The sequence below is a fragment of the Leptodactylus fuscus genome, chromosome 1 (genome assembly GCF_031893055.1).
Source record: "Leptodactylus fuscus isolate aLepFus1 chromosome 1, aLepFus1.hap2, whole genome shotgun sequence".
Lineage (NCBI taxonomy): Eukaryota > Metazoa > Chordata > Amphibia > Anura > Leptodactylidae > Leptodactylus > Leptodactylus fuscus.
The window spans coordinates 20,025,868-20,053,417 of record NC_134265.1 but is presented as its reverse complement, the minus strand read 5'-3'; the positions used below and the strand labels follow the sequence as shown (position 1 = coordinate 20,053,417).

Below are 27,550 nucleotides of genomic sequence, written 5' to 3'. Positions count from 1 at the left end.
CTGTACCAGCAGAATAGTGAGCGCAGCTCTGGAGTATAATACAGGATAAGTAATGTAATGTATGTACACAGTGACTGTACCAGCAGAATAGTGAGCACAGCTCTGGAGTATAATACAGGATAAGTAATGTAATGTATGTACACAGTGACTGCACCAGCAGAATAGTGAGTGCAGCTCTGGAGTATAATACAGGATAAGTAATGTAATGTATGTACACAGTGACTGCACCAGCAGAATAGTGAGTGTAGCTCTGGAGTATAATACAGGATAAGTAATGTAATGTATGTACACAGTGACTGCACCAGCAGAATAGTGAGTGTAGCTCTGGAGTATAATACAGGATAAGTAATGTAATGTATGTACACAGTGACTGCACCAGCAGAATAGTGAGCGCAGCTCTGGAGTATAATACAGGATAAGTAATGTAATGTATGTACACAGTGACTACACCAGCAGAATAGTGAGCGCAGTTCTGGAGTATAATACAGGATAAGTAATGTAATGTATGTACACAGTGACTACACCAGCAGAATAGTGAGCGCAGCTCTGGAGTATAATACAGGATAAGTAATGTAATGTATGTACACAGTGACTGTACCAGCAGAATAGTGAGCGCAGCTCTGGAGTATAATACAGGATAAGTAATGTAATGTATGTACACAGTGACTGTACCAGCAGAATAGTGAGCACAGCTCTGGAGTATAATACAGGATAAGTAATGTAATGTATGTACACAGTGACTGTACCAGCAGAATAGTGAGCGCAGCTCTGGAGTATAATACAGGATGTAACTCAGGATCAGTACAGGATAAGTAATGTAATGTATGTACACAGTGACTGTACCAGCAGAATAGTGAGCGCAGCTCTGGAGTATAATACAGGATAAGTAATGTAATGTATGTACACAGTGACTGCACCAGCAGAATAGTGAGCGCAGCTCTGGAGTATAATACAGGATAAGTAATGTAATGTATGTACACAGTGACTGCAGCAGCAGAATAGTGAGCGCAGCTCTGGAGTATAATACAGGATAAGTAATGTAATGTATGTACACAGTGACTGTACCAGCAGAATAGTGAGTGCAGCTCTGGAGTATAATACAGGATGTAACTCAGGATCAGTACAGGATAAGTAATGTAATGCATGTACACAGTGACTGTACCAGCAAAATAGTGAGCGCAGCTCTGGAGTATAATACAGGATAAGTAATGTAATGTATGTACACAGTGACTGTACCAGCAGAATAGTGAGCGCAGCTCTGGAGTATAATACAGGATAAGTAATGTAAAGTATGTACACAGTGACTGTACCAGCAGAATAGTGAGTGCAGCTCTGGAGTATAACACAGGATGTAACTCAGGATCAGTACAGGATAAGTAATGTAATGTATGTACACAGTGACTACACCAGCAGAATAGTGAGCGCAGCTCTGGAGTATAATACAGGATAAGTAATGTAATGTATGTACACAGTGACTGTACCAGCAGAATAGTGAGCGCAGCTCTGGAGTATAATACAGGATAAGTAATGTAATGTATGTACACAGTGACTGTACCAGCAGAATAGTGAGCACAGCTCTGGAGTATAATACAGGATAAGTAATGTAATGTATGTACACAGTGACTGTACCAGCAGAATAGTGAGCGCAGCTCTGGAGTATAATACAGGATGTAACTCAGGATCAGTACAGGATAAGTAATGTAATGTATGTACACAGTGACTGTACCAGCAGAATAGTGAGCGCAGCTCTGGAGTATAATACAGGATAAGTAATGTAATGTATGTACACAGTGACTGCACCAGCAGAATAGTGAGCGCAGCTCTGGAGTATAATACAGGATAAGTAATGTAATGTATGTACACAGTGACTGTAGCAGCAGAATAGTGAGCGCAGCTCTGGAGTATAATACAGGATAAGTAATTTAAAGTATGTACACAGTGACTGTACCAGCAGAATAGTGAGTGCAGCTCTGGAGTATAACACAGGATGTAACTCAGGATCAGTACAGGATAAGTAATGTAATGTATGTACACAGTGACTGTACCAGCAGAATAGTGAGTGTAGCTCTGGAGTATAATACAGGATAAGTAATGTAATGTATGTACACAGTGACTGTACCAGCAGAATAGTGAGCGCAGCTCTGGAGTATAATACAGGATAAGTAATGTAATGTATGTACACAGTGACTGTACCAGCAGAATAGTGAGCACAGCTCTGGAGTATAATACAGGATAAGTAATGTAATGTATGTACACAGTGACTGTACCAGCAGAATAGTGAGCGCAGCTCTGGAGTATAATACAGGATGTAACTCAGGATCAGTACAGGATAAGTAATGTAATGTATGTACACAGTGACTGTACCAGCAGAATAGTGAGCGCAGCTCTGGAGTATAATACAGGATAAGTAATGTAATGTATGTACACAGTGACTGTAGCAGCAGAATAGTGAGCGCAGCTCTGGAGTATAATACAGGATAAGTAATGTAAAGTATGTACACAGTGACTGTACCAGCAGAATAGTGAGTGCAGCTCTGGAGTATAACACAGGATGTAACTCAGGATCAGTACAGGATAAGTAATGTAATGTATGTACACAGTGACTGCACCAGCAGAATAGTGAGTGCAGCTCTGGAGTATAATACAGGATAAGTAATGTAATGTATGTACACAGTGACTGTACCAGCAGAATAGTGAGTGTAGCTCTGGAGTATAATACAGGATATAACTCAGGATCAGTACAGGATAAGTAATGTAATGTATGTACACAGTGACTGTACCAGCAGAATAGTGAGTGTAGCTCTGGAGTATAATACAGGATAAGTAATGTAATGTATGTACACAGTGACTGTACCAGCAGAATAGTGAGCGCAGCTCTGGAGTATAATACAGGATGTAACTCAGGATCAGTACAGGATAAGTAATGTAATGTATGTACACAGTGACTGTACCAGCAGAATAGTGAGCGCAGCTCTGGAGTATAATACAGGATAAGTAATGTAATGTATGTACACAGTGACTGCACCAGCAGAATAGTGAGCGCAGCTCTGGAGTATAATACAGGATAAGTAATGTAATGTATGTACACAGTGACTGTAGCAGCAGAATAGTGAGCGCAGCTCTGGAGTATAATACAGGATAAGTAATTTAAAGTATGTACACAGTGACTGTACCAGCAGAATAGTGAGTGCAGCTCTGGAGTATAACACAGGATGTAACTCAGGATCAGTACAGGATAAGTAATGTAATGTATGTACACAGTGACTGCACCAGCAGAATAGTGAGTGCAGCTCTGGAGTATAATACAGGATAAGTAATGTAATGTATGTACACAGTGACTGTACCAGCAGAATAGTGAGTGTAGCTCTGGAGTATAATACAGGATATAACTCAGGATCAGTACAGGATAAGTAATGTAATGTATGTACACAGTGACTGTACCAGCAGAATAGTGAGTGTAGCTCTGGAGTATAATACAGGATAAGTAATGTAATGTATGTACACAGTGACTGTACCAGCAGAATAGTGAGCGCAGCTCTGGAGTATAATACAGGATGTAACTCAGGATCAGTACAGGATAAGTAATGTAATGTATGTACACAGTGACTGTACCAGCAGAATAGTGAGTGTAGCTCTGGAGTATAATACAGGATATAACTCAGGATCAGTACAGGATAAGTAATGTAATGTATGTACACAGTGACTGTACCAGCAGAATAGTGAGTGTAGCTCTGGAGTATAATACAGGATAAGTAATGTAATGTATGTACACAGTGACTGTACCAGCAGAATAGTGAGCGCAGCTCTGGAGTATAATACAGGATAAGTAATGTAATGTATGTACACAGTGACTGTACCAGCAGAATAGTGAGCACAGCTCTGGAGTATAATACAGGATAAGTAATGTAATGTATGTACACAGTGACTGTACCAGCAGAATAGTGAGCGCAGCTCTGGAGTATAATACAGGATGTAACTCAGGATCAGTACAGGATAAGTAATGTAATGTATGTACACAGTGACTGTACCAGCAGAATAGTGAGCGCAGCTCTGGAGTATAATACAGGATAAGTAATGTAATGTATGTACACAGTGACTGTAGCAGCAGAATAGTGAGCGCAGCTCTGGAGTATAATACAGGATAAGTAATGTAAAGTATGTACACAGTGACTGTACCAGCAGAATAGTGAGTGCAGCTCTGGAGTATAACACAGGATGTAACTCAGGATCAGTACAGGATAAGTAATGTAATGTATGTACACAGTGACTGCACCAGCAGAATAGTGAGTGCAGCTCTGGAGTATAATACAGGATAAGTAATGTAATGTATGTACACAGTGACTGTACCAGCAGAATAGTGAGTGTAGCTCTGGAGTATAATACAGGATATAACTCAGGATCAGTACAGGATAAGTAATGTAATGTATGTACACAGTGACTGTACCAGCAGAATAGTGAGTGTAGCTCTGGAGTATAATACAGGATAAGTAATGTAATGTATGTACACAGTGACTGTACCAGCAGAATAGTGAGCGCAGCTCTGGAGTATAATACAGGATAAGTAATGTAATGTATGTACACAGTGACTGTACCAGCAGAATAGTGAGCACAGCTCTGGAGTATAATACAGGATAAGTAATGTAATGTATGTACACAGTGACTGTACCAGCAGAATAGTGAGCGCAGCTCTGGAGTATAATACAGGATGTAACTCAGGATCAGTACAGGATAAGTAATGTAATGTATGTACACAGTGACTGTACCAGCAGAATAGTGAGCGCAGCTCTGGAGTATAATACAGGATAAGTAATGTAATGTATGTACACAGTGACTGTAGCAGCAGAATAGTGAGCGCAGCTCTGGAGTATAATACAGGATAAGTAATGTAAAGTATGTACACAGTGACTGTACCAGCAGAATAGTGAGTGCAGCTCTGGAGTATAATACAGGATGTAACTCAGGATCAGTACAGGATAAGTAATGTAATGTATGTACACAGTGACTGCACCAGCAGAATAGTGAGTGCAGCTCTGGAGTATAATACAGGATAAGTAATGTAATGTATGTACACAGTGACTGTACCAGCAGAATAGTGAGTGTAGCTCTGGAGTATAATACAGGATATAACTCAGGATCAGTACAGGATAAGTAATGTAATGTATGTACACAGTGACTGTACCAGCAGAATAGTGAGTGTAGCTCTGGAGTATAATACAGGATAAGTAATGTAATGTATGTACACAGTGACTGTACCAGCAGAATAGTGAGCGCAGCTCTGGAGTATAATACAGGATGTAACTCAGGATCAGTACAGGATAAGTAATGTAATGTATGTACACAGTGACTGTACCAGCAGAATAGTGAGTGTAGCTCTGGAGTATAATACAGGATATAACTCAGGATCAGTACAGGATAAGTAATGTAATGTATGTACACAGTGACTGCACCAGCAGAATAGTGAGCGCAGCTCTGGGGTATAATACAGGATAAGTAATGCAATGTATGTACACAGTGACTGTACCAGCAGAATAGTGAGTGTAGCTCTGGAGTATAATACAGGATAAGTAATGTAATGTATGTACACAGTGACTGCATCAGCAGAATAGTGAGCACAGCTCTGGAGTGTAATACAGGATCAGTGGCGTAACTAGGAATGGCAGGGCCCCATGGAAAACTTTTGACTTTTTTTTTTTTTTTTTTTTTTTTTTGGGGGGGGGGGGGGTCTCCATGATGAATATCGCTGCACCCCCCACCCAGCTTTATTATGACTGGGTAGGCTCCCATTCCCGGGCTCATCTCATCCTGCACTATAACAATACAGTCCCGTCCCCTAGATCAGCTAAATATTACTGCACACCACGGCACATGTGGAGACAGTAGACATATACGTGTGCTGCAGATGATATCAGGATGACCAGATCTAGGGGGAAGTACCTACGGTATGTTCTCTGAAAATTCTGATTACACCTGCAACAGATACAAACCTGTAGGGTAGGGACTACTCCCTCCCTATCTGATTGACATCAGTATCAGATTGGTGAAAATCTGACACCCAGCAAGACCCAGGATCTGTTGTTGGTTTCCCAGTGAGCACCATATCTGCACAACAGGAGAGTAACATCGCCTTCATCTGTCACATGGCCTGTATACAGCTCAGTCCCATTCAAACAAATGGTGCTGAGCTGTTATACCAAGCATGGCCACTATACAATGTAAGGCGCTTTTCTTGGTAAGTAGCAAAGGGGCCGCGGCGCTCACCTGAACAACTGATAGGTTGGTGTGTCCGACCGCAGCACCCTTTGGCGTCATGGTGTAGACGTGCCCCATGTGAAACTTAATCACGGGCCTAAGTGGTGCAAGAAATTCCCCAATAGGCCAGAAGAGGATCCAGAGGAAGTGGGTTTGTGTATTGTGTAAGTGTGTACGTGTGTGTACATGCATCACAATGTTTAGACGTGTGTGACTCTGCTCCATCACATGTTCCATCATTTTATAATAGGTGGCCTCAGATCTTGTTTGAAATCCTAGAAATAGATCAAGGGGGATTTATCTAGGGCAGACGCCCTCCATATATGTAATACTGACGATGCAATGGCGGATTTTCTACAGTTCATGGACATTACTTATCATAGCAGCCACGCTCTGTTTACTACTGCTCAGAAGATGAATGATAAGACGCAAGTAAACACATGAAATATCAATTGTACTTATATGGATGATTGTGAAACGGAGCCAGAACCCAACATATCAATCCAGCCGTGCAGATAGTTCTGGTATGATTCAGGTGACCCTAACCGGTTTTCCACTTGTGAATCTCTGAATCTTAGCAGGAGAGATAGTGATTCACAAGGGGCAAACATCACCTGACGCCGGTGACCCTAACCTATCTATCTGCAGGGCTGGGGTGATATACTGGGTCTGGTGACACTAACCTATCTATCTGCAGGACTGGGGTGATATGCTGGTTCTGGTGACACTAACCTATCTATCTGCAGGGCTGGGGTGATATCCTGGTTCTGGTGACACTAACCTATCTATCTGCAGGGCTGGGGTGATATACTGGTTCTGGTGACACTAACCTATCTATCTGCAGGGCTGGGGTGATATGCTGGTCCTGGTGACAGTAACCTATCTATCTGCAGGGCTGGGGTGATATTCTGGTTCTGGTGACAGTAACCTATCTATCTGCAGGGCTGGGGGGATATCCTGGGTCTGGTGACACTAACCTATCTATCTGCAGGGCTGGGGTGATATGCTGGGTCTGGTGACAGTAACCTATCTATCTGCAGGGCTGGGGTGATATGCTGGTCCTGGTGACACTAACCTATCTATCTGCAGGGCTGGGGTGATATGCTGGTTCTGGTGACACTAACCTATCTATCTGCAGGGCTGGGGTGATATACTGGATTATGGTGACACTAACCTATCTATCTGCAGGGCTGGGGTGATATGCTGGGTCTGATGATACTAACCTATCTATCTGCAGGGCTGGGGTGATATACTGGATTATGGTGACAGTAACCTATCTATCTGCAGGGCTGGGGTGATATGCTGGTTCTGGTGACACTAACCTATCTATCTGCAGGGCTGGGGTGATATACTGGTTCTGGTGACACTAATCTATCTATCTGCAGGGCTGGGGTGATATGCTGGTTCTGGTGACACTAACCTATCTATCTGCAGGGCTGGGGTGATATGCTGGGTCCGGTGACACTAACCTATCTATCTGCAGGGATGGGGTGATATGCTGGGGTCTGGTGACACTCCCTTTAAGGCGAGTTAGTCAATAGTGCTTATTGGTTAGTCAATAGCTATCCCCCACCCCATTTACTTGCACATCCACTTACCAAATATGTCAAGTCATTCTAAAATGGTGTTAATAAAAAATACAGCTCATGCCACAAATAATGAGCCCCAAATTGCTCTGTTAATGGAACAATTGGGAAAAAAAAGGTTGACATCTTTTCCCCACCGATCCCCCAGTCCCATTTCCTTCCAACCCCATATTCTCCCCACATGAGCAGTTCTTGAGGCCAAGATGGCGGCCAGCCTGCCATACCTGTATTGTAGAGTCTACTTCTACTCCTTTCCCAGCTCCCTCCTCAATAGCTGTCCAAGGCAGCAGCCTACATTGCCCAGCCCTGGCTCACCACGTAAACTCAAAATCTGCTGTGAATTTCCAATGTGAATGGATGTTAAAGCTAAAGATAAACTTCAGTTTCCTGTGTAGGAGTATTGCAAGCGTCTACTTACCCGGGCCAGGGAGACGACGTTCTATCTCCATTGTGTAGAGGCAAATACGGCGTGTTCTTTTTAGGCTTCGCCTCAGTCTTTTTTTGTGCAGAGTAAGAAACTCTGTTATTATGTGAAAGTGAATAGACAATGGACAAAACTGCTCATTTTGTCTCCGAGACGCAACCTTCTCGTACCCATGACTCACACTGCGGCAAATTACACAATGGTATATCCTTTCATTTTAATATACTACATTACACATGAGGGAATCTTCATATGAAAGCTCATAATATGTTTAGCGTGGGCATCCAATTGCATAGGGATCCATAAACCTTATGAAGATTGAGAGATTGTCTCCTTGGCATCCCCTGGTCAGGTATACCTTGTCTATTGTATACAGAAGTATATCTACCCGGCCTTCTCCTATACAGTGGGCCCTAGTTACATGGGAAACATTCAGCACATACTTCGGGAGATGAACAGAGCCCAACATGATCATTTAGTGACTGTACTTCCAATGAGCAGCGGGTTGGGACCCTCGCTTTGGGTCACCCCAAGGGCATTGTCCAAGTAGTCTCCAATAGCCCCTTAAGAACCATAGGGGAATGTGGACTTCACTGCAGATAGACCACCAGGCAGGTCAGAGACTACAGTGCAGAGCACCAAGAGATCAGGCCAAGGCAAAATATGAATACTGGTCGAGGTCAGGGCTGGCAGTGCGTGTGAGAGGTCAGAGGATAGGCATATAGTCTGAACTGGCAGAATTAGTGCAAAGAATGGAAACAAGCAACTGGTCAAGGTCAGGGATGGCAGTGCGTGTGAGAGGTCAGAGGATAGGTCTATAGTCTGAACTGGCAGAATTAGTGCAAAGAGAGGAATCAAGCAACTGGTCAAGGTCAGGGCTGGCAGTGCGTGTGAGAGGTCAGAGGATAGGTATATAGTCTGAACTGGCAGAATTAGTGCAAAGAGAGCAAACAAGCAACTGGTCGAGGTCAGGGCTGGCAGTGCATGTGAGAGGTCAGAGGATAGGCATATAGTCTGGATTGGCCGAATTGGTGCAGAGAGGAAACAAGCAAGAGGTCAAGGCTGGCAGTGCGTGTGAGAGGTCAGAGGATAGGCATATAGTCTGGATTGGCCGAATTGGTGCAGAGAGGAAACAAGCAAGAGGTCAGGGCTGGCAGTGCGTGTGAGAGGTCAGAGGATAGGTATATAGTCTGGATTGGCCAAATTGGTGCAGAGAGGAAACAAGCAAGAGGTCAGGGCTGGCAGCACAAGTTCAGTGGTCAGGAGCAGTTAGTCAGAGGTCTGAAACAAAGGCAAGGAACAAGCCGAGGTCAAACACAGTACATCAAGTAGTACACAGAAACATCTTAGATGAATTATAGAAAGATAGGAGCCCCGTGCTCAGACAAGGTGTGGCAGGTGAAATAGACTTTTATTCCTGCACACTGACAGAGATAGTGTAGGCTGGAGAAGGCTTGTGCAGCCCCATCAGGTGTACCCTCAAAGCAGTGTATACTTACAGGTAACAGACCACATGGCATGAGTCCATGAAAGACAAGGCCATGACACGAGTTGGTCGTGTGACTAGAGCATTACCACCTAAGCTTCTTATGTATGGTGTCCAGAAGGTGTCCTCCAGACAACAACACATTAAGTTCCCGATGTTTACGTTCCAATATTACATTACGTGATTTATCAGGGGTCAGCGATGAGCAAATACTCCTGTCTGGGTAATAATTAAACATACCGTACCTTGTTGCTATAGATCCTAATGCAAAGGTAAATATTAAAACACGAGGGACGTGCCTATGGCCATGTATAGAACACGCATACGCAGCCTGTGTAAAATACTAATATTTATGGGATTTGTCGTAATCCCATGACGACAGGGTCAAAATAGACTTCTACCAACTCCAAAGAAAATCAAGGAGCCGCTGCTGGGTCAGAGCAGATCTCAATGGAAATCATAAGAACTGGGGATGGACAAACCTTGCAAAATTTGTACACAAGGTTACCCAACCTATACACAGTCATACTCACTTTCCCTCGCTGATCCTGGGCTCCCTCACGGACATCTTTGGTCTTCTTCTGGCCTCCTGAGATGACATCAAAGTCTCTCGTGGACCGCTAAAGCCTCAGCAGCCATGTGGGACGTGCAGATGTCACGAGGCTTTCTTGCAAGCGTCATAAGGTGGTGCACCCCAAGTGACCGCAGAGGTATTTGAGATTACCCAGGAAGCTGGAAGAAGACAGAAGACACCTGCAAAAGAGCACCGGATGCCACGATAGAGCCCCTCCACCTAATATACTCTGAAGTGAACCCAGAGTATAAGAAGGATTCCAAAAAATTCAGGTTCAGAACCCAAAATTTCCATCACAGGTCTACTGGACCACATCGTCTGTAGCTTTCAGATTGGCACTAGTGTATGTTATGGTCATAGGGTGAGGGGTGACTTTGGGTTTGGTCATCCCATCACAGCCATCCTAAAATTTGGCTTATAAATGGGAACAATAGATAACATAACATCATACGTTGCAACTTTCGTACCTCTGTCTCATCATCTTCATCGCCTTCTACATAGGACAAGGATCTTAATTTGGGTTCTTTCTTCTCGACATTGTTATTCTGGGTGTTGTCTATAGATCCATAAGCCTTAATCCCTTCATGTTTCAGGAGGAGTTTGGTATCGGACGTTTCATCTCTTAGCGGAGTTTCCGGAATGCTGCACAAGTGGACGGCAAGGAACAGAAGGAAGACCGAAGCCGAGAAGAAAAACATGACTTGAAATTCTGAACCCATCCATCTTCCGAGGAACGTAGACCCCCAGTCTATCGCTCCAGTGAGGTAACCCAACGCCCCGCCAAGGCCTGAAGGACAAAAGCAGAGATATGTGAAGGTTACATTTACCAGATGGTTTCAGTCCACATGAGAAAGATGGTCACAATCAACTGATCGCTGCAGATCTGGCTCTATGGTCTGCTAGCCGTTCCTTTTCCTGCAGCAGCCTCTACAGGTGAATTGCGGTATTACCAGTAACCAATCTATTGGCCCTCCATGGACAAGAATGGGCACTGATTCTGAATCAAGGAGGGGGGGGGGCAGCCTTTCATTTTCGTTACGAGTTACTTATAAGTGGATATAAGAAGGTTCTGGCAAGTGAGATTATCGAAAGTTAAAAAAATAAATAAATGTAAAAAAAGAACTCAAAAGTGTTTCCAAGGGAATTTGTGCAGGATTGAATAATGATATTTTTATCTTTACATTTCAAGACAGCTTATAGTCTGGTGACGCAGCGTGAGTCGGCGTCGCTGAAATTCTGAAATTATATATTGTGAAGACCGGGGGTGGAAAACCGAGAAGAGCTGGAAACTGGAAAATGAAAGGAGGAGTATGAGGATAAGGAGTAGTATGGAGTAGGATAAGGAGGAATATAAGGATAAGGAGGAATACGGAGTAGGATAAAGAGGAGTATGAGGATAAGGAGTAGTATGGAGTAAGATAAGGAAGAGTATGAGGATAAGGAGGAATATGGAGTAGGATAAGGAGTATAAGGATAAGGAGGAGTATGGAGTAGGATAAGGAGAAGTATGAGGATAAGGAGGAATATGAGGATAAGGAGGAGTATGAGGATAAGGAGGAATATGGAGTAGGATAAGGAGGAGTATGAGGATAAGGAGGAATATGGAGTAAGATAAGGAGGAGTGTAAGGATAAGGAGGAATATGGAGTAGGATAAGGAGGAGTATGAGGATAAGGAGTAGTATGGAGTAGGATAAGGAGGAGTATGAGGATAAGGAGTAGGATAAGGAGGAGTATGAGGATAAGGAGGAGTATGGAGTAAGATAAGGAGAAGTATAAGGATAAGGAGGAGTATGGAGTAGGATAAGGAGGAGTATGAGGATAAGGAGGAGTATGGAGTAGGATAGGGAGGAGTATGAGGATAAGGAGGAATATGGAGTAGGATAAGGAGGAGTATGAGGATAAGGAGTAGTATGGAGTAGGATAAGGAGTATAAGGATAAGGAGGAATATGGAGTAGGATAAGGAGGAGTATGAGGATAAGGAGGAATATGGAGTAAGATAAGGAGGAGTGTAAGGATAAGGAGGAATATGGAGTAGGATAAGGAGGAGTATGAGGATAAGGAGTAGTATGGAGTAGGATAAGGAGGAGTATGAGGATAAGGAGGAGTATGGAGTAAGATAAGGAGAAGTATAAGGATAAGGAGGAGTATGGAGTAGGATAAGGAGGAGTATGAGGATAAGGAGGAGTATGGAGTAGGATAGGGAGGAGTATGAGGATAAGGAGGAATATGGAGTAGGATAAGGAGGAGTATGAGGATAAGGAGTAGTATGGAGTAGGATAAGGAGGAGTATGAGGATAAGGAGGGATATGGAGTAGGATAAGGAGGAGTATGAGGATAAGGAGTAGTATGGAGTAAGATAAGGAGGAGTATGAGAATAAGGAGTAGTATGGAGTAGGATAAGGAGGAATATAAGGATAAGGAGGAATACGGAGTAGGATAAGGAGGAGTATGAGGATAAGGAGTAGTATGGAGTAAGATAAGGAAGAGTATGAGGATAAGGAGTAGTATGGAGTAGGATAAGGAGGAGTATGAGGATAAGGAGGAGTATGGAGTAGGATTAGGAGGAGTATGAGGATAAGGAGGAGTATGGAGTAGGATAGGGAGGAGTATGAGGATAAGGAGGAATATGGAGTAGGATAAGGAGGAGTATGGAGTATGAGGATAAGGAGGAATATGGAGTAGGATAAGGAGGCGTATGAGGATAAGGAGGAATATGGAGTAGGATAAGGAGGAGTGTGAGGATAAGGAGGAATATGGAGTAGGATAAGGAGGAGTATGAAGATAAGACGGAATATGGAGTAGGATAAGGAGGAGTATGATAGTGGGGGAGTATGAGGATTAGGAGGAGTATGATAGTGGGGGAGTATGAGGATAAGGAGGAGCATGATAGTGGGGGAGTATGAGGATTAGGAGGAGTATGATAGTGGGGGAGTATGAGGATAAGGAGGAGCATGATAGTGGGGGAGTATGAGGATAAGGAGGAGCATGATAGTGGGGGAGTATGAGGATTAGGAGGAGTATGATAGTGGGGGAGTATGAGGATAAGGAGGAGCATGATAGTGGGGGAGTATGAGGATAAGGAGGAGTATGATAGTGGGGGAGTATGAGGATAAGGAGGAGCATGATAGTGGGGGAGTAGATCATGGTGGTTATTTAAGAAAAGCTACAGTGGAATGTCCCATAGACTTATAATGGACTCCATTTGGATTTCATTACGGTTTCTGATCTTTGATGTCTAAGCTACGAGGTGACAGAGGGGCCAATACAAGGGTGAACATATAATCACAACGTTACATCCTCAACATATCTATGGATTTAAAGACAACTTCCTGACTACCTATAGCCACCACTAGAGGGAGCTCTCTGCACAAAACTCACACTTAAAGGGGTTGTCCCATTAACACTGTTTAGCAATTAATCCATAGGATAGGGGATAAGTGATAAATAAATGGAAATCCAACAGCTGTACTATGGCCGCCATACTATTTTTTTAACATCTATCACTTTTTTGTTCTATTTCCTGTACGATGATGGGGGCGGCCATCTTGCCTGAGCTACGTCTCTGCTGTGTTAGCAGCATTTAGTGATCTGCTTTACTGCATAGTCAAGGCCAAAGGCAGGTATAGTTTGGAGTGAACTAGGTGAGGTCTATAGGTGAGTTTTCTCAGGGAGGGGGGGAGGGTGAGATAAACTGTGACATCGTCTATTGTCAGTACTGGATGTAATGTTGAGTCAGTGGTGTTATCTTCTATTGTAATCCTGTCTGTGATAAATGAGGTAACTGCTGCAAAGAAAACTTGTACAGAATCTGCAAATGTAGCTCTATTATTAGGCTTTGTGGCCAGAGTGAAAGTTTCAGGTACTAAAAAAATATTATATGTATAGTGAACTGAAATTTTAACAAAAAAAATTATCTTAAATGTTCTTTAAAAAATGTTTGTTTAAAAATGAGGCCATTGTCCGTTGACACTTTCCCTTTAAGAAAGCATTTTATACAGACATTTCCTTTAACGTCTCTGCGTCTTTTCGTATTTCAGCTCTATCAATGATGGCGCTCCACATCCTTTCCCCGGTCCCTCCTTACAATAGGCAGCCACCATGACACATTACACAATTACTTGCAGACCATCACCCTAATAAGCCTCATTTGTCAGGTGCGTATTCTTTGTATTAGCCGGTCCCTGCGGAGCATCAATCATAGTTCAGCCACGATTTACTGTTATACTACATTATGCAAATGCCACACTGAAAAAATAAATCAAGGTGAAAACAAGTGGCGGAGAGACCGATCCATCAATGAGATAATGCCTGTGTTATGTAAGGAGGGTTTCTAACACGGTCAGTCCTGGCTTGCGTTGCTTTTTTGGGGCTCACACTTGCAGCAGATGCATATAGGTCAAAGTGTCCAGTGTTCAGACTGGTGATGTGCTGCAGACGGCCCATGTCTCACTATAATATAATATGGCGGGACTCCTGCAGTGTTATTACCCAGTCATGGTATGGCGGTATTCTTCACTTACATTATGGAATATACAGGAGCCCGGCTCATCTCTGCTCAGTCACTATTGTCTGCGCCAGACACTTCCTATAGAAAACCATTCACACTTCTCACTGTCACCCACAGTACTGCAATAAGGAAAACATTCCTGCAAGTCTGCTCTCATCTCTGTCAAGGCTTTCTATTCTGCCAAGGAAAAAAAATCTAACAATCCTCTCCTCATAGATTGTAAACTCTTGTGATCAGGGCTCTCACTCCTCTTGTATCCTCTCCTATCTCCTCATAGATTGTAAGCTCTTGTGATCAGGGCCCTCACTCCTCTTGTGTCCTCCTATCCCCTCATAGATTGTAAGCTCTTGTGATCAGGGCCCTCACTCCTCTTGTGTCCTCCTATCCCCTCATAGATTGTAAGCTCTTGTGATCAGGGCCCTCACTCCTCTTGTGTCCTCTCCTATCCCCTAATAGATTGTAAGCTCTTGTGATCAGGGCCCTCACTCCTCTTGAGTCCTCCCATCTCCTCATAGATTGTAAGCTCTTGTGATCAGGGCCCTCACTCCTCTTGTGTCCTCCTCCTATCTCCTCATAGATTGTAAGCTCTTGTGATCAGGACCCTCACTCCTCTTGTGTCCTCCTATCTCCTCATAGATTGTAAGCTCTTGTGATCAGGGCCCTCACTCCTCTTGTGTCCTCCTATCTCCTCATAGATTGTAAGCTCTTGTGATCAGGACCCTCACTCCTCTTGTGTCCTCCTATCTCCTCATAGATTGTAAGCTCTTGTGATCAGGGCCCTCACTCCTCTTGTGTCCTCCTATCTCCTCATAGATTGTAAGCTCTTGTGATCAGGGCCCTCACTCCTCTTGTGCCCTCTCCTATCTCCTCATAGATTGTAAGCTCTTGTGATCAGGGCCCTCACTGCTCTTGTGTCCTCCTATCTCCTCATAGATTGTAAGCTCTTGTGATCAGGGCCCTCACTCCTCTTGTGTCCTCCTCCTATCTCCTCATAGATTGTAAGCTCTTGTGATCAGGGCCCTCACTCCTCTTGTGTCCTCCTATCTCCTCATAGATTGTAAGCTCTTGTGATCAGGGCCCTCACTCCTCTTGTGCCCTCTCCTATCTCCTCATAGATTGTAAGCTCTTGTGATCAGGGCCCTCACTCCTCTTGTGTCCCCCTATCTCCTCATAGATTGTAAGCTCTTGTGATCAGGGCCCTCACTCCTCTTGTATCCTCTCCTATCCCCTCATAGACTGTAAGCTCTTGTGATCAGGGCCCTCACTCCTCTTGTATCCTCTCCTATCTCCTCATAGACTGTAAGCTCTTGTGATCAGGGCCCTCACTCCTCTTGTGTCCTCCTATCCCCTCATAGATTGTAAGCTCTTGTGATCAGGGCCCTCACTCCTCTTGTGTCCTCCTATCTCCTCATAGATTGTAAGCTCTTGTGATCAGGGTCCTCACTCCTCTTGTGTCCTCCTATCTCCTCATAGATTGTAAGCTCTTGTGATCAGGGCCCTCACTCCTCTTGTGTCCTCCTATCCCCTCATAGATTGTAAGCTCTTGTGATCAGGGCCCTCACTCCTCTTGTGTCCTCCTATCTCCTCATAGATTGTAAGCTCTTGTGATCAGGGCCCTCACTCCTCTTGTGTCCTCTCCTATCTCCTCATAGATTGTAAGCTCTTGTGATCAGGGCCCTCACTCCTCTTGTATCCTCTCCTATCCCCTCATAGATTGTAAGCTCTTGTGATCAGGGCCCTCACTCCTCTTGTGTCCTCTCCTATCTCCTCATAGATTGTAAGCTCTTGTGATCAGGGCCCTCACTCCTCTTGTGTCCTCCTATCTCCTCATAGATTGTAAGCTCTTGTGATCAGGGCCCTCACTCCTCTTGTGTCCTCTCCTATCTCCTCATAGATTGTAAGCTCTTGTGATCAGGGCCCTCACTCCTCTTGTGTCCTCCTATCCCCTCATAGATTGTAAGCTCTTGTGATCAGGGCCCTCACTCCTCTTGTGCCCTCTCCTATCTCCTCATAGATTGTAAGCTCTTGTGATCAGGGCCCTCACTGATCTTGTGTCCTCCTCCTATCTCCTCATAGATTGTAAGCTCTTGTGATCAGGGCCCTCACTCCTCTTGTGTCCTCCTATCCCCTCATAGATTGTAAGCTCTTGTGATCAGGGCCCTCACTCCTCTTGTGTCCTCCTATCCCCTCATAGATTGTAAGCTCTTGTGATCAGGGCCCTCACTCCTCTTGTGTCCTCCTATCCCCTCATAGATTGTAAGCTCTTGTGATCAGGGCCCTCACTCCTCTTGTGTCCTCCTATCCCCTCATAGATTGTAAGCTCTTGTGATCAGGGCCCTCACTCCTCTTGTGTCCTCCTATCCCCTCATAGATTGTAAGCTCTTGTGATCAGGGCCCTCACTCCTCTTGTGTCCTCCTATCCCCTCATAGATTGTAAGCTCTTGTGATCAGGGCCCTCACTCCTCTTGTGTCCTCCTATCTCCTCATAGATTGTAAGCTCTTGTGATCAGGGCCCTCACTCCTCTTGTGTCCTCCTATCTCCTCATAGATTGTAAGCTCTTGTGATCAGGGTCCTCACTCCTCTTGTGTCCTCTCCTATCTCCTCATAGACTGTAAGCTCTTGTGATCAGGGCCCTCACTCCTCTTGTGTCCTCCTATCCCCTCATAGATTGTAAGCTCTTGTGATCAGGGCCCTCACTCCTCATGTGTCCTCTCCTATCTCCTCATAGATTGTAAGCTCTTGTGATCAGGGCCCTCACTCCTCTTGTGTCCTCCTATCTCCTCATAGATTGTAAGCTCTTGTGATCAGGGCCCTCACTCCTCTTGTGTCCTCCTATCTCCTCATAGATTGTAAGCTCTTGTGATCAGGGCCCTCACTCCTCTTGTGCCCTCTCCTATCTCCTCATAGATTGTAAGCTCTTGTGATCAGGGCCCTCACTGCTCTTGTGTCCTCCTATCTCCTCATAGATTGTAAGCTCTTGTGATCAGGGCCCTCACTCCTCTTGTGTCCTCCTATCTCCTCATAGATTGTAAGCTCTTGTGATCAGGGCCCTCACTCCTCTTGTGCCCTCTCCTATCTCCTCATAGATTGTAAGCTCTTGTGATCAGGGCCCTCACTGCTCTTGTGTCCTCCTATCTCCTCATAGATTGTAAGCTCTTGTGATCAGGGCCCTCACTCCTCTTGTGTCCTCCTATCCCCTCATAGATTGTAAGCTCTTGTGATCAGGGCCCTCACTCCTCTTGTGTCCCCCTATCTCCTCATAGATTGTAAGCTCTTGTGATCAGGGCCCTCACTCCTCTTGTGCCCTCTCCTATCTCCTCATAGATTGTAAGCTCTTGTGATCAGGGCCCTCACTGCTCTTGTGTCCTCCTATCTCCTCATAGATTGTAAGCTCTTGTGATCAGGGCCCTCACTCCTCTTGTGTCCTCCTCCTATCTCCTCATAGATTGTAAGCTCTTGTGATCAGGGCCCTCACTCCACTTGTGCCCTCTCCTATCTCCTCATAGATTGTAAGCTCTTGTGATCAGGGCCCTCACTCCTCTTGTGTCCTCTCCTATCTCCTCATAGATTGTAAGCTCTTGTGATCAGGGCCCTCACTCCTCTTGTGTCCTCCTATCTCCTCATAGATTGTAAGCTCTTGTGATCAGGGCCCTCACTCCTCTTGTGTCCTCCTATCTCCTCATAGATTGTAAGCTCTTGTGATCAGGGCCCTCACTCCTCTTGTGCCCTCTCCTATCTCCTCATAGATTGTAAGCTCTTGTGATCAGGGCCCTCACTCCTCTTGTGTCCTCCTATCCCCTCATAGATTGTAAGCTCTTGTGATCAGGGTCCTCACTCCTCTTGTATCCTCTCCTATCTCCTCATAGATTGTAAGCTCTTGTGATCAGGGCCCTCACTCCTCTTGTGTCCTCCTATCTCCTCATAGATTGTAAGCTCTTGTGATCAGGGTCCTCACTCCTCTTGTGTCCTCCTATCTCCTCATAGATTGTAAGCTCTTGTGATCAGGGCCCTCACTCCTCTTGTGTCCTCCTCCTATCTCCTCATAGATTGTAAGCTCTTGTGATCAGGGCCCTCACTCCTCTTGTGCCCTCTCCTATCTCCTCATAGATTGTAAGCTCTTGTGATCAGGGCCCTCACTCCTCTTGTGTCCTCCTATCTCCTCATAGATTGTAAGCTCTTGTGATCATGGCCTTCACTCCTCTTGTGTCCTCCTCCTATCTCCTCATAGATTGTAAGCTCTTGTGATCAGGGCCCTCACTCCACTTGTGCCCTCTCCTATCTCCTCATAGATTGTAAGCTCTTGTGATCAGGGCCCTCACTCCTCTTGTGTCCTCTCCTATCTCCTCATAGATTGTAAGCTCTTGTGATCAGGGCCCTCACTCCTCTTGTGTCCTCCTATCTCCTCATAGATTGTAAGCTCTTGTGATCAGGGCCCTCACTCCTCTTGTGTCCTCCTATCTCCTCATAGATTGTAAGCTCTTGTGATCAGGGCCCTCACTCCTCTTGTGCCCTCTCCTATCTCCTCATAGATTGTAAGCTCTTGTGATCAGGGCCCTCACTCCTCTTGTGTCCTCCTATCCCCTCATAGATTGTAAGCTCTTGTGATCAGGGTCCTCACTCCTCTTGTATCCTCTCCTATCTCCTCATAGATTGTAAGCTCTTGTGATCAGGGCCCTCACTCCTCTTGTGTCCTCCTATCTCCTCATAGATTGTAAGCTCTTGTGATCAGGGTCCTCACTCCTCTTGTGTCCTCCTATCTCCTCATAGATTGTAAGCTCTTGTGATCAGGGCCCTCACTCCTCTTGTGCCCTCTCCTATCTCCTCATAGATTGTAAGCTCTTGTGATCAGGGCCCTCACTCCTCTTGTGTCCTCCTATCCCCTCATAGATTGTAAGCTCTTGTGATCAGGGTCCTCACTCCTCTTGTGTCCTCCTCCTATCTCCTCATAGATTGTAAGCTCTTGTGATCAGGGTCCTCACTCCTCTTGTGTCCTCCTCTCTCCTCATAGATTGTAAGCTCTTGTGATCAGGGCCCTCACTCCTCTTGTATCCTCTCCTATCCCCTCATAGATTGTAAGCTCTTGTGATCAGGCCCCTCACTCCTCTTGTGTCCTCCTATCTCCTCATAGATTGTAAGCTCTTGTGATCAGGGCCCTCACTCCTCTTGTATCCTCTCCTATCCCCTCATAGATTGTAAGCTCTTGTGATCAGGGCCCTCACTCCTCTTGTGTCCTCCTATCTCCTCATAGATTGTAAGCTCTTGTGATCAGGCCCCTCACTCCTCTTGTGTCCTCCTATCTCCTCATAGATTGTAAGCTCTTGTGATCAGGGCCCTCACTCCTCTTGTGTCCTCCTATCTCCTCATAGATTGTAAGCTCTTGTGATCAGGGCCCTCACTCCTCTTGTATCCTCCTCCTATCTCCTCATAGATTGTAAGCTCTTGTGATCAGGGCCCTCACTCGTCCCATTATCTCCTCCTAAGTAGTAATATTAGTATTCATCTATATTATTGTGATATTATTTAGTCACTATATGGCGGTATTATTCAGTCACACTGGTGGTATTATTTAATTATAGAATGGCTAAGTACCATGGTTGTGTTATTTAGTAATGTATGGGGTTATTATTCAGTCATTGTATGGCGGTATTATTTAGTAATGGTATAGGGATATAGTTAAGTCACTGTATAGAGGTATTATTTACTGATGGTACAGCTGTATCATTCAGTCATAGTATTGTGGTATTATTCAGTCATCGCATGGGGGTAATGTTTTGTGATGTACTGTATAGTAGTATTACTCAGTCATGGTATGGCAGTATTATTTAGTTATGGTATGGTGGCATACTTCAGTCACTGTATGGCGGTATTATTCAGTCACTTTATGCTGGTAATATTTCATTGTTTTGTGGTAATATTGTTCAGTCATTCTATAGCGGTATTTCTCAGTCTTTGTATGGTGGTATAGTTTGATGACACTGTATAGTATTATTCAGTTACGTTATGGCGATATGATTTGGTGATAATTCAGTACCTCTATGCTGATACTATATGGCAGTATTACTTAGCTCCATCTTTTATTCCTTACAGGTAGGGTTATTCTCTGTATACAGGTTGCAGACTGGTACAGTATAGCGTGCCCTGTATTTCCCAGTATAGTATATATAGGAGTCTTGGGGCGCACAGTCTGCCCCACTGACCACCAGGATTGGGCTGTGCCTTAGGCAGTGATACGTTATATATTACGCCATTGAGCGAGTGTAATATTAGTGTGGACCATCTCCTCTGTTGTGTCTTATAGAAGATTTATTCACATGTGTAGTTGGCAGCAGACAGGAAGATCAGACAGCAGTGGTGCCGCTACGTTGCGCAGCCTGCAGGTCAGAGGTCAGAGTAGTCTCGGTTGCGTTGGTGTGAATACAATCATAAGCTGAACATGTGCGACCCCATCATATGATGAGAAGAGGGAAGCTCTTACCAGTGAGCAGCGCGTGGTAGTGCAGACCTCTCTCTTTATCCTGGTGTGAACACACATCAAACAGATAGGCTTTGATCGGTCCATCAATGAAGTCTGCCGCAAAGTCAAAAGCTACAACTCCCAGCATTGTGATGACAATCGCCCACGTCCTCTTCTCAGCGCCGCTGCCGTCCCTGAATACAGCTGCAATAGAAGAAGGATTGTTACAATGGTTGGACTAGATGTAGCAGAGCTGATTGTGATAGGTTAGCGTTTGTCATCTGCACTTACATGATGGTCCTGGGACCCAATGCAATATATTGTATTGTGTATAGTATTGGGCTGCTCATATTGGGAAGAGGCGCCATATGGACCCCTAATACCGTATGACGTGACAGGGAAAAGGAACGCGATTACATGTCCATTTTCAGGACAATAGAAATCAATGGGTGTATTCACATGATGGGGAATGATGTCCAAAAATAGGACCTAATACAAGCTTAGGGGTCCATTCAGTGAGCGTTAAAAAATAGATTAGTGGGTTGGATCAAAAAAATTCCTATTTTTTTTATAGGACGATTAAAAATGGGTGACAAATGTCCATACACGAATAGAAAAGAGTCGCTAAAATGGACCAGTCCATTAGTTTTTATGGTGCTTGTGCGTGAGGCCTAAGAGATTACCCAAAGTAATCACGTCACAACCCGCAATGGAAGACCTCAGCAATCCATTTACATACATATATAGCCTCTCACCCCAGGGTGTAGCTTGTGCTCCCAACACTCTTGTAGGCAGTCGACTCTCCATGCAGTCCCAACACTCTTGTAGGCAGTCTACTCCCCATGTGATCCCAACACTCTTGTAGGCAGTCTACTCTCCATCTGTTCCCAACACTCTTGTAGGCAGTGTACTCTCCATGCAGTCCCAACACTCTTGTAGGCAGTCTACTCCCCATGTGATCCCAACACTCTTGTAGGCAGTCTACTCCCCATGTGATCCCAACACTCTTGTAGGCAGTCTACTCTCCATGCAGTCCCAACACTCTTGTAGGCAGTCTACCCCCTATGCGCTCCCAGCACTGTTGAAGGCAGTCGACTCTCCATGAGCTCCCAACACTCTTGTAGGCAGTCTACTCTCCTTGCAGTCCCAACACTCTTGTAGGCGGTCTACTCTCCATGCAGTCCCAACCCTCTTGTATCCAGTCTACTGTCCATGAGCTCCCAGCACTCTTGTAGGCAGTCTACTCTCCATTCGGTCCCAATACTCTTGTAGGCAGTCTACTCTCCATGTAGTCCCAACACTCTTGCAGGCAGTCAACTCCCTATGTGCTCCCAACACTCTTGTAGGCAGTCGACTCTCCTTGCAATCCCAACACTCTTGTAGGCAGTCTACTCCCTATGCGCTCCCAGCACTCTTGTAGGCAGTCTACTCTCCATCCAATACCAGTCTTGTAGCCAGTCTACACTCCAATCATTACCCACTGGTAGACCATTTTAAACTGCTTGCAACATTTTTGCTGCAGCCTTTCCCCATGAACCAGCTCACTATACATCTAGGGGCATGGTCATCATTACCGTATATGGCCCCCTCCCCCATTGGCAGGAAGGGCAGCCCCTTATAAACATTAGCCACTTGGCCATACTTTCCCAGAGCCACCTTGAAAGGACCATGGCCAAATAGCCATAGCCTATACATGAAGATGCAACAATTACACCCCTTTTGATACCAGATCATTGTCCTATGAAATATTGCAAACATTTCAGTTTCAGCAGAAGCTGGGGGTACACCACCCATGTACTATTATTATACTCTGGGGTCCTTTCAGGCACCAAAGTATAATGAGCAGAGGCCCAGGGCAGTTGACAAACATAAAAACCAGTGGTACTCACCTCTCCTGCGCTCCTGCATATGTCCATTCTGCTTTCTTCAATGATGTCACAGACGTGGGATACAGTGGCATCCTTATCCATCGTGACCCTGACACACGTGATGTCTCTGATTTCACTACAGAGGCCTGAAGACAGAAAAGATCAGCACCGGAGCCCAGGAGAGGTGAGTAACACTGGTCACTCACCTCCCCTGGGCCTCTGATCATTATATTCGGTGCTGATACCCCTCCAGAGTATAACAATCGCATTATTTGTTGGGGTTCGCTCGGGGATATTTATAGCGGTAGTATATTTCCAGTAATATGCTGTGGGGACCTGACAGCAGAGGATTGGGAACAGGTACGTCTGGTTTTTTTGGGGTTTTTTCTTCCTCACCCTCTGCCGCAATACTAAAATATGGTGTACAAAGCCTGACCGTGATTGCTAGGGCTGTGCTACCTGACAACAGAGGCCTAGCTATAGGGGGTGCCATGATAGAAGTCGCTACCAGGGACCTGAACACACCCCAAAGGTCCTTCTGCCTTACAAAATATACCACTATTCTAAAGGGAACACAATAGGGGCCCCCATTACAGATTGTGCATCGGGGCCCACAAGCTTCATATAGCACCATGTAGTTGTCAGGTGGTGTATCCATTGCAACCCAATTGTACTGGTCACTTAGAGGTCCGGCCTATATACAAAAAAAAGGCAACGGAGGAATTCAGAGCATGTTGTGGTTGCCCATAGGAAACCACGCTGGGTTATGACAAATACACACCTGTACCTTATAGTAAACCAAGGAGGGGAAGGTTTAGGAAGACGGACATTGTCATATCCCCTTCAGTGGCGACGTTTGGGTCTAATTTATGAAGAGGCGCTGGGCCGGGGTCCGGAGCTGAAATCTGCACCGGGGGGTCAATGTCAGGCATCCGTTTTCTAACGTAGATGGTGATAAACGGTGGCGGAAAATTCCAATTGTGACAATTTTGTTGAAAAAGTTATGAACCCGAGATTTTGGGGGTTTTAACATCAAAAACAGGCTTAGAATAAATGTAAATAAATGCGTCCACTTACCGGTTATCACCGTGTCGCCATTGAGGTACAAGGTCATCCCTAAAAGCATCAAAACCCCCAACACAAGAATATAAGGTCTCCGTCTTCCCCAGCGAGAGCGACAGTGATCACTGGCAGATCCCACCACTGGCTGTAGAATGAAACCCAAGATGGGGCTGATGAGCCAGACCAGGCTGTACAGGCTCTTGGGGAGTCCAACGCTCAGCAAAACGGGGGTGACGTACGCAGCCTCCACCGCGTAACAAAACTCCCTGCCAAACATGGCCATGCCGTGCATAAGGAGCCTGCCCGTGGACCTTCTGGGGGGCTCCACCAAGTCGAAGACCCCCTCCATCTGCTCCAGGCTGCTGCTGTAGTCCATGCCGTGCGGGGAGGGCTGCGTACTGGTGCTGGCGATGGGGGTAGTAGTGGCGGCATGATACTCAACATCCTTGGAGAGAGTCATTGTAAGTTAGTGAGGGTCGGACGGTTTCTTCTTTGTAGTAGAGCAGCTCTCAGCTGCAGTCTTAAGGAAGGCGTGACTCCTTACATAGCTGCGAGATCACAAGTTTGGGAGAAAGGGGGGGAAAAAAAAAGTCATGTGAATGCCATAGTAAGACGTCTTAGCTGCACAATGTTCACTTGCTTCCTGTTCAGATGGAGGTCTTTACAGGTCAGGTGAGGTATCATGTGTAACGTGCCTCATCGCAACGCTGGAACCTTCTTATATAACGTGCGGATCATTTTATAACAACCACACATAATAACAAAGTCATATTCCAATAGGGGCCCATTCACACAACTGTAATATAGCCGTATTCCTAATACAGCAACACCCCTCCTACAACTCCATAGGGCAGGGTTTACGTATTTGGCTGGTCACTATGTGTATGTTATAATGTATGTATACGCTAGCCTCTGCCCGCAACTTTGTCTGTGTGTTGTTGGCGTTGATGATCCGCCTGCTCTGACAAGCTGTCCTGCTGCTGAACTTGTTCCTTGCGTTGTGCCTGTGATTGTTCTGGCATCTGAGTAGCTCACTGGGATGCCATATAATGAGCGTATTGTTGGCGTCGATGATCCCCCCACTACTCCAGTGTTTTGGCAGCTCTCAAGCTGGCCTACCGCTCAACTTGTTCCTTGAGCCATGCCTATGATTGTTCCAGGATCTCAGCAGCTCGCAGGGACGCCATATAATGAGCGTGTTGTTGGCGTTGATGATCCAACTGCTCTGGCGTTTTGGCTGCTCTAAGATCTGCTTGATGCCTAGCTTGCTCAATCGCCCTCAGCTCCGCTTGAGGAGAACTCTCTGACTTCTGGCTTCCTTCATAGCTCTCGTTGTTTGCGAGAAATTAGTTTTCTTTTTCCCGACATGTTTAAAATTGGCAAACTGCCAATTTGGATTAAAAGTGTTTTCCCATCCAGTGTGTCAGATCATATAATATGCAAATGCATGTACACAATGGACTCAGTTATCTGTGCGTTTACATAGAGAGGTAACAGACCTGGCTTTATCAGGCTGCTGCCAAGAGCAGTGTAATATAGTATGTGAACATAAATTCATAACAGTTGTGAAGCCGTGTCATTTATTGGGATAAAAAGTTGTGTTTTAATCGAGGTTACAAACTATCCTATGTGCCAAATTTCATCCAAATCATTGAGTAACAAACATCCAAACTTTCACATTTTATAATATTAGTAGGAAGGATATATTATGTGATACTATTTGTGTATAGGGGTATTTTTATATATGTTTTAAAACATGTATAATGTGTTTTTGCATCTAATATGCACATAAGTGAGTGTAACCCTAAATGTGTGCATTACTATTGGTGTAATATGTATGTCCAGCACATACTGTATGTGTAATGTATGTAATATATGTCTGTGATGTGTTCATGTGCATGTAATATGCATATAAAGCACGTATACATAAATATGTGTGTAATACGTATTCATATATGCGTGTAATAGGTAAGTATATACTGTATGCATGTACTAACATTTGTGCAATATGTAGGTATATATGCATGTAATGTGTTAAAATACATGGGTAATGTGTTTATGTGCATGTCACGCTTCATTCACACTAGCTATGGCCTATTCATTGTGGAGGACAAGAACAACGGACATGGTAATAGTGATAGTGGTTTTACACAGAGCCCTGCATTATAGTCAGTGGGCAATAAACTACCGTATATACTCGAGTATAAGCCGACCCGAATATAAGCCGAGGCCCCTAATTTTACCACCAAGAACTGTCCCCCATTCACTTGTATAGGAGCTTTTCCTCCTCCATATAGTTATACTACTGTCATATAGCGTAGATGATATCTATATATAAAAGATAAAACATGACAAGTTCCGGCACAGACAGCGGAGTCTTCATGTTGTCTCTAAGATTTCCTGACAGTACAGTCCTGAATGCGGATCTTAAGATGTCTTCTCACAAACTTCAAAACTCCTCTATAGTCATGGTAACATTCATTTAGAAACCTAAAAAGTAATGAAGGCCGTATAGCAGGGAGCCTCATATATATATCCGTCCCGGTAATTGACACTACAGTATATAATGTCTCGGAGCGATGCGTCAGCCTTCTGTATATCATGTGTATAAGGCAGCCCGAGGACTAGATCTGCCCCCACAATGTCAGAGGCAAAAACTTCAGGTCTGACGGATATTCCCAGCACTAATTGACAAATCTTGTTTCTATATCCAAGAAAGAGTCAGAGAAGTAGGAAACCTGCCAAAACTTCTCATGCGGATGTCAAGTTGTAGCAGAGCCGAGTTTGTCTTTCGGCTCTTTGGAGCCGCAGTGTGATCAGCTGAGATACATAGAAGAGATATCTGCTTCAGCCATCCATTGCTTGCTCTATGGTCTTTGAGTAACTGAGCAGTAGTGCCGAATATCCCTGGTGGACAGTGAAGACGTCCATTGTCCCTGGTGGTCAAGAGGAATATTGTCCATGGTGGTCTAGGGGATACGTGAAGGTTTCTATTATTACTGCTGGTCTAGGAAATCTATGAAAATATCTATTATCCCTGGTAATTTATGAGATAACCATTATCCCTGGTGGGCTAAAGGCTTAGAGGGATCTCCATTATCCCTAGCAGTCTAGGACATTTGTGAAGAAGTCTATTATCCCAGGTAATTTAGAGGATTTCTGGAGGTAAGCTTTATCCCTGATGGCCTAGGAGATTAGTAGAGCTTCTCAATATCCCTGGTGGTCTAGGACATTTGCAAACTGAGCTTTATAAGGATTTTTTAGGTTTACTTTTTACCTACACCAACGTTCCCCAACCAGTGGCTTTTAGGGCTCCTGCACTTGGGTCTCCAACTGA

General features: G+C 44.7%; 1 protein-coding gene across 1 annotated transcript in view; it reads right to left on the bottom strand.

Moving 5' to 3' along the window:
• The window catches only part of SLC45A2 (solute carrier family 45 member 2), a 47,758-nt gene extending 23,053 nt beyond the window's left edge, over positions 1-24,705 (bottom strand). Inside the window, exons 1-3 of the mRNA XM_075268025.1 lie at positions 24,229-24,705; positions 21,305-21,487; positions 10,787-11,106 (exon numbers count right to left, since the gene is read on the bottom strand). Of these exons, the coding sequence (XP_075124126.1) occupies positions 10,787-11,106; positions 21,305-21,487; positions 24,229-24,673 (948 nt within the window). The 5' untranslated portion in view covers positions 24,674-24,705. The remainder of the gene's footprint in view (positions 1-10,786; positions 11,107-21,304; positions 21,488-24,228) is intronic.
• Between the last annotated feature and the right edge of the window lie 2,845 nt (positions 24,706-27,550).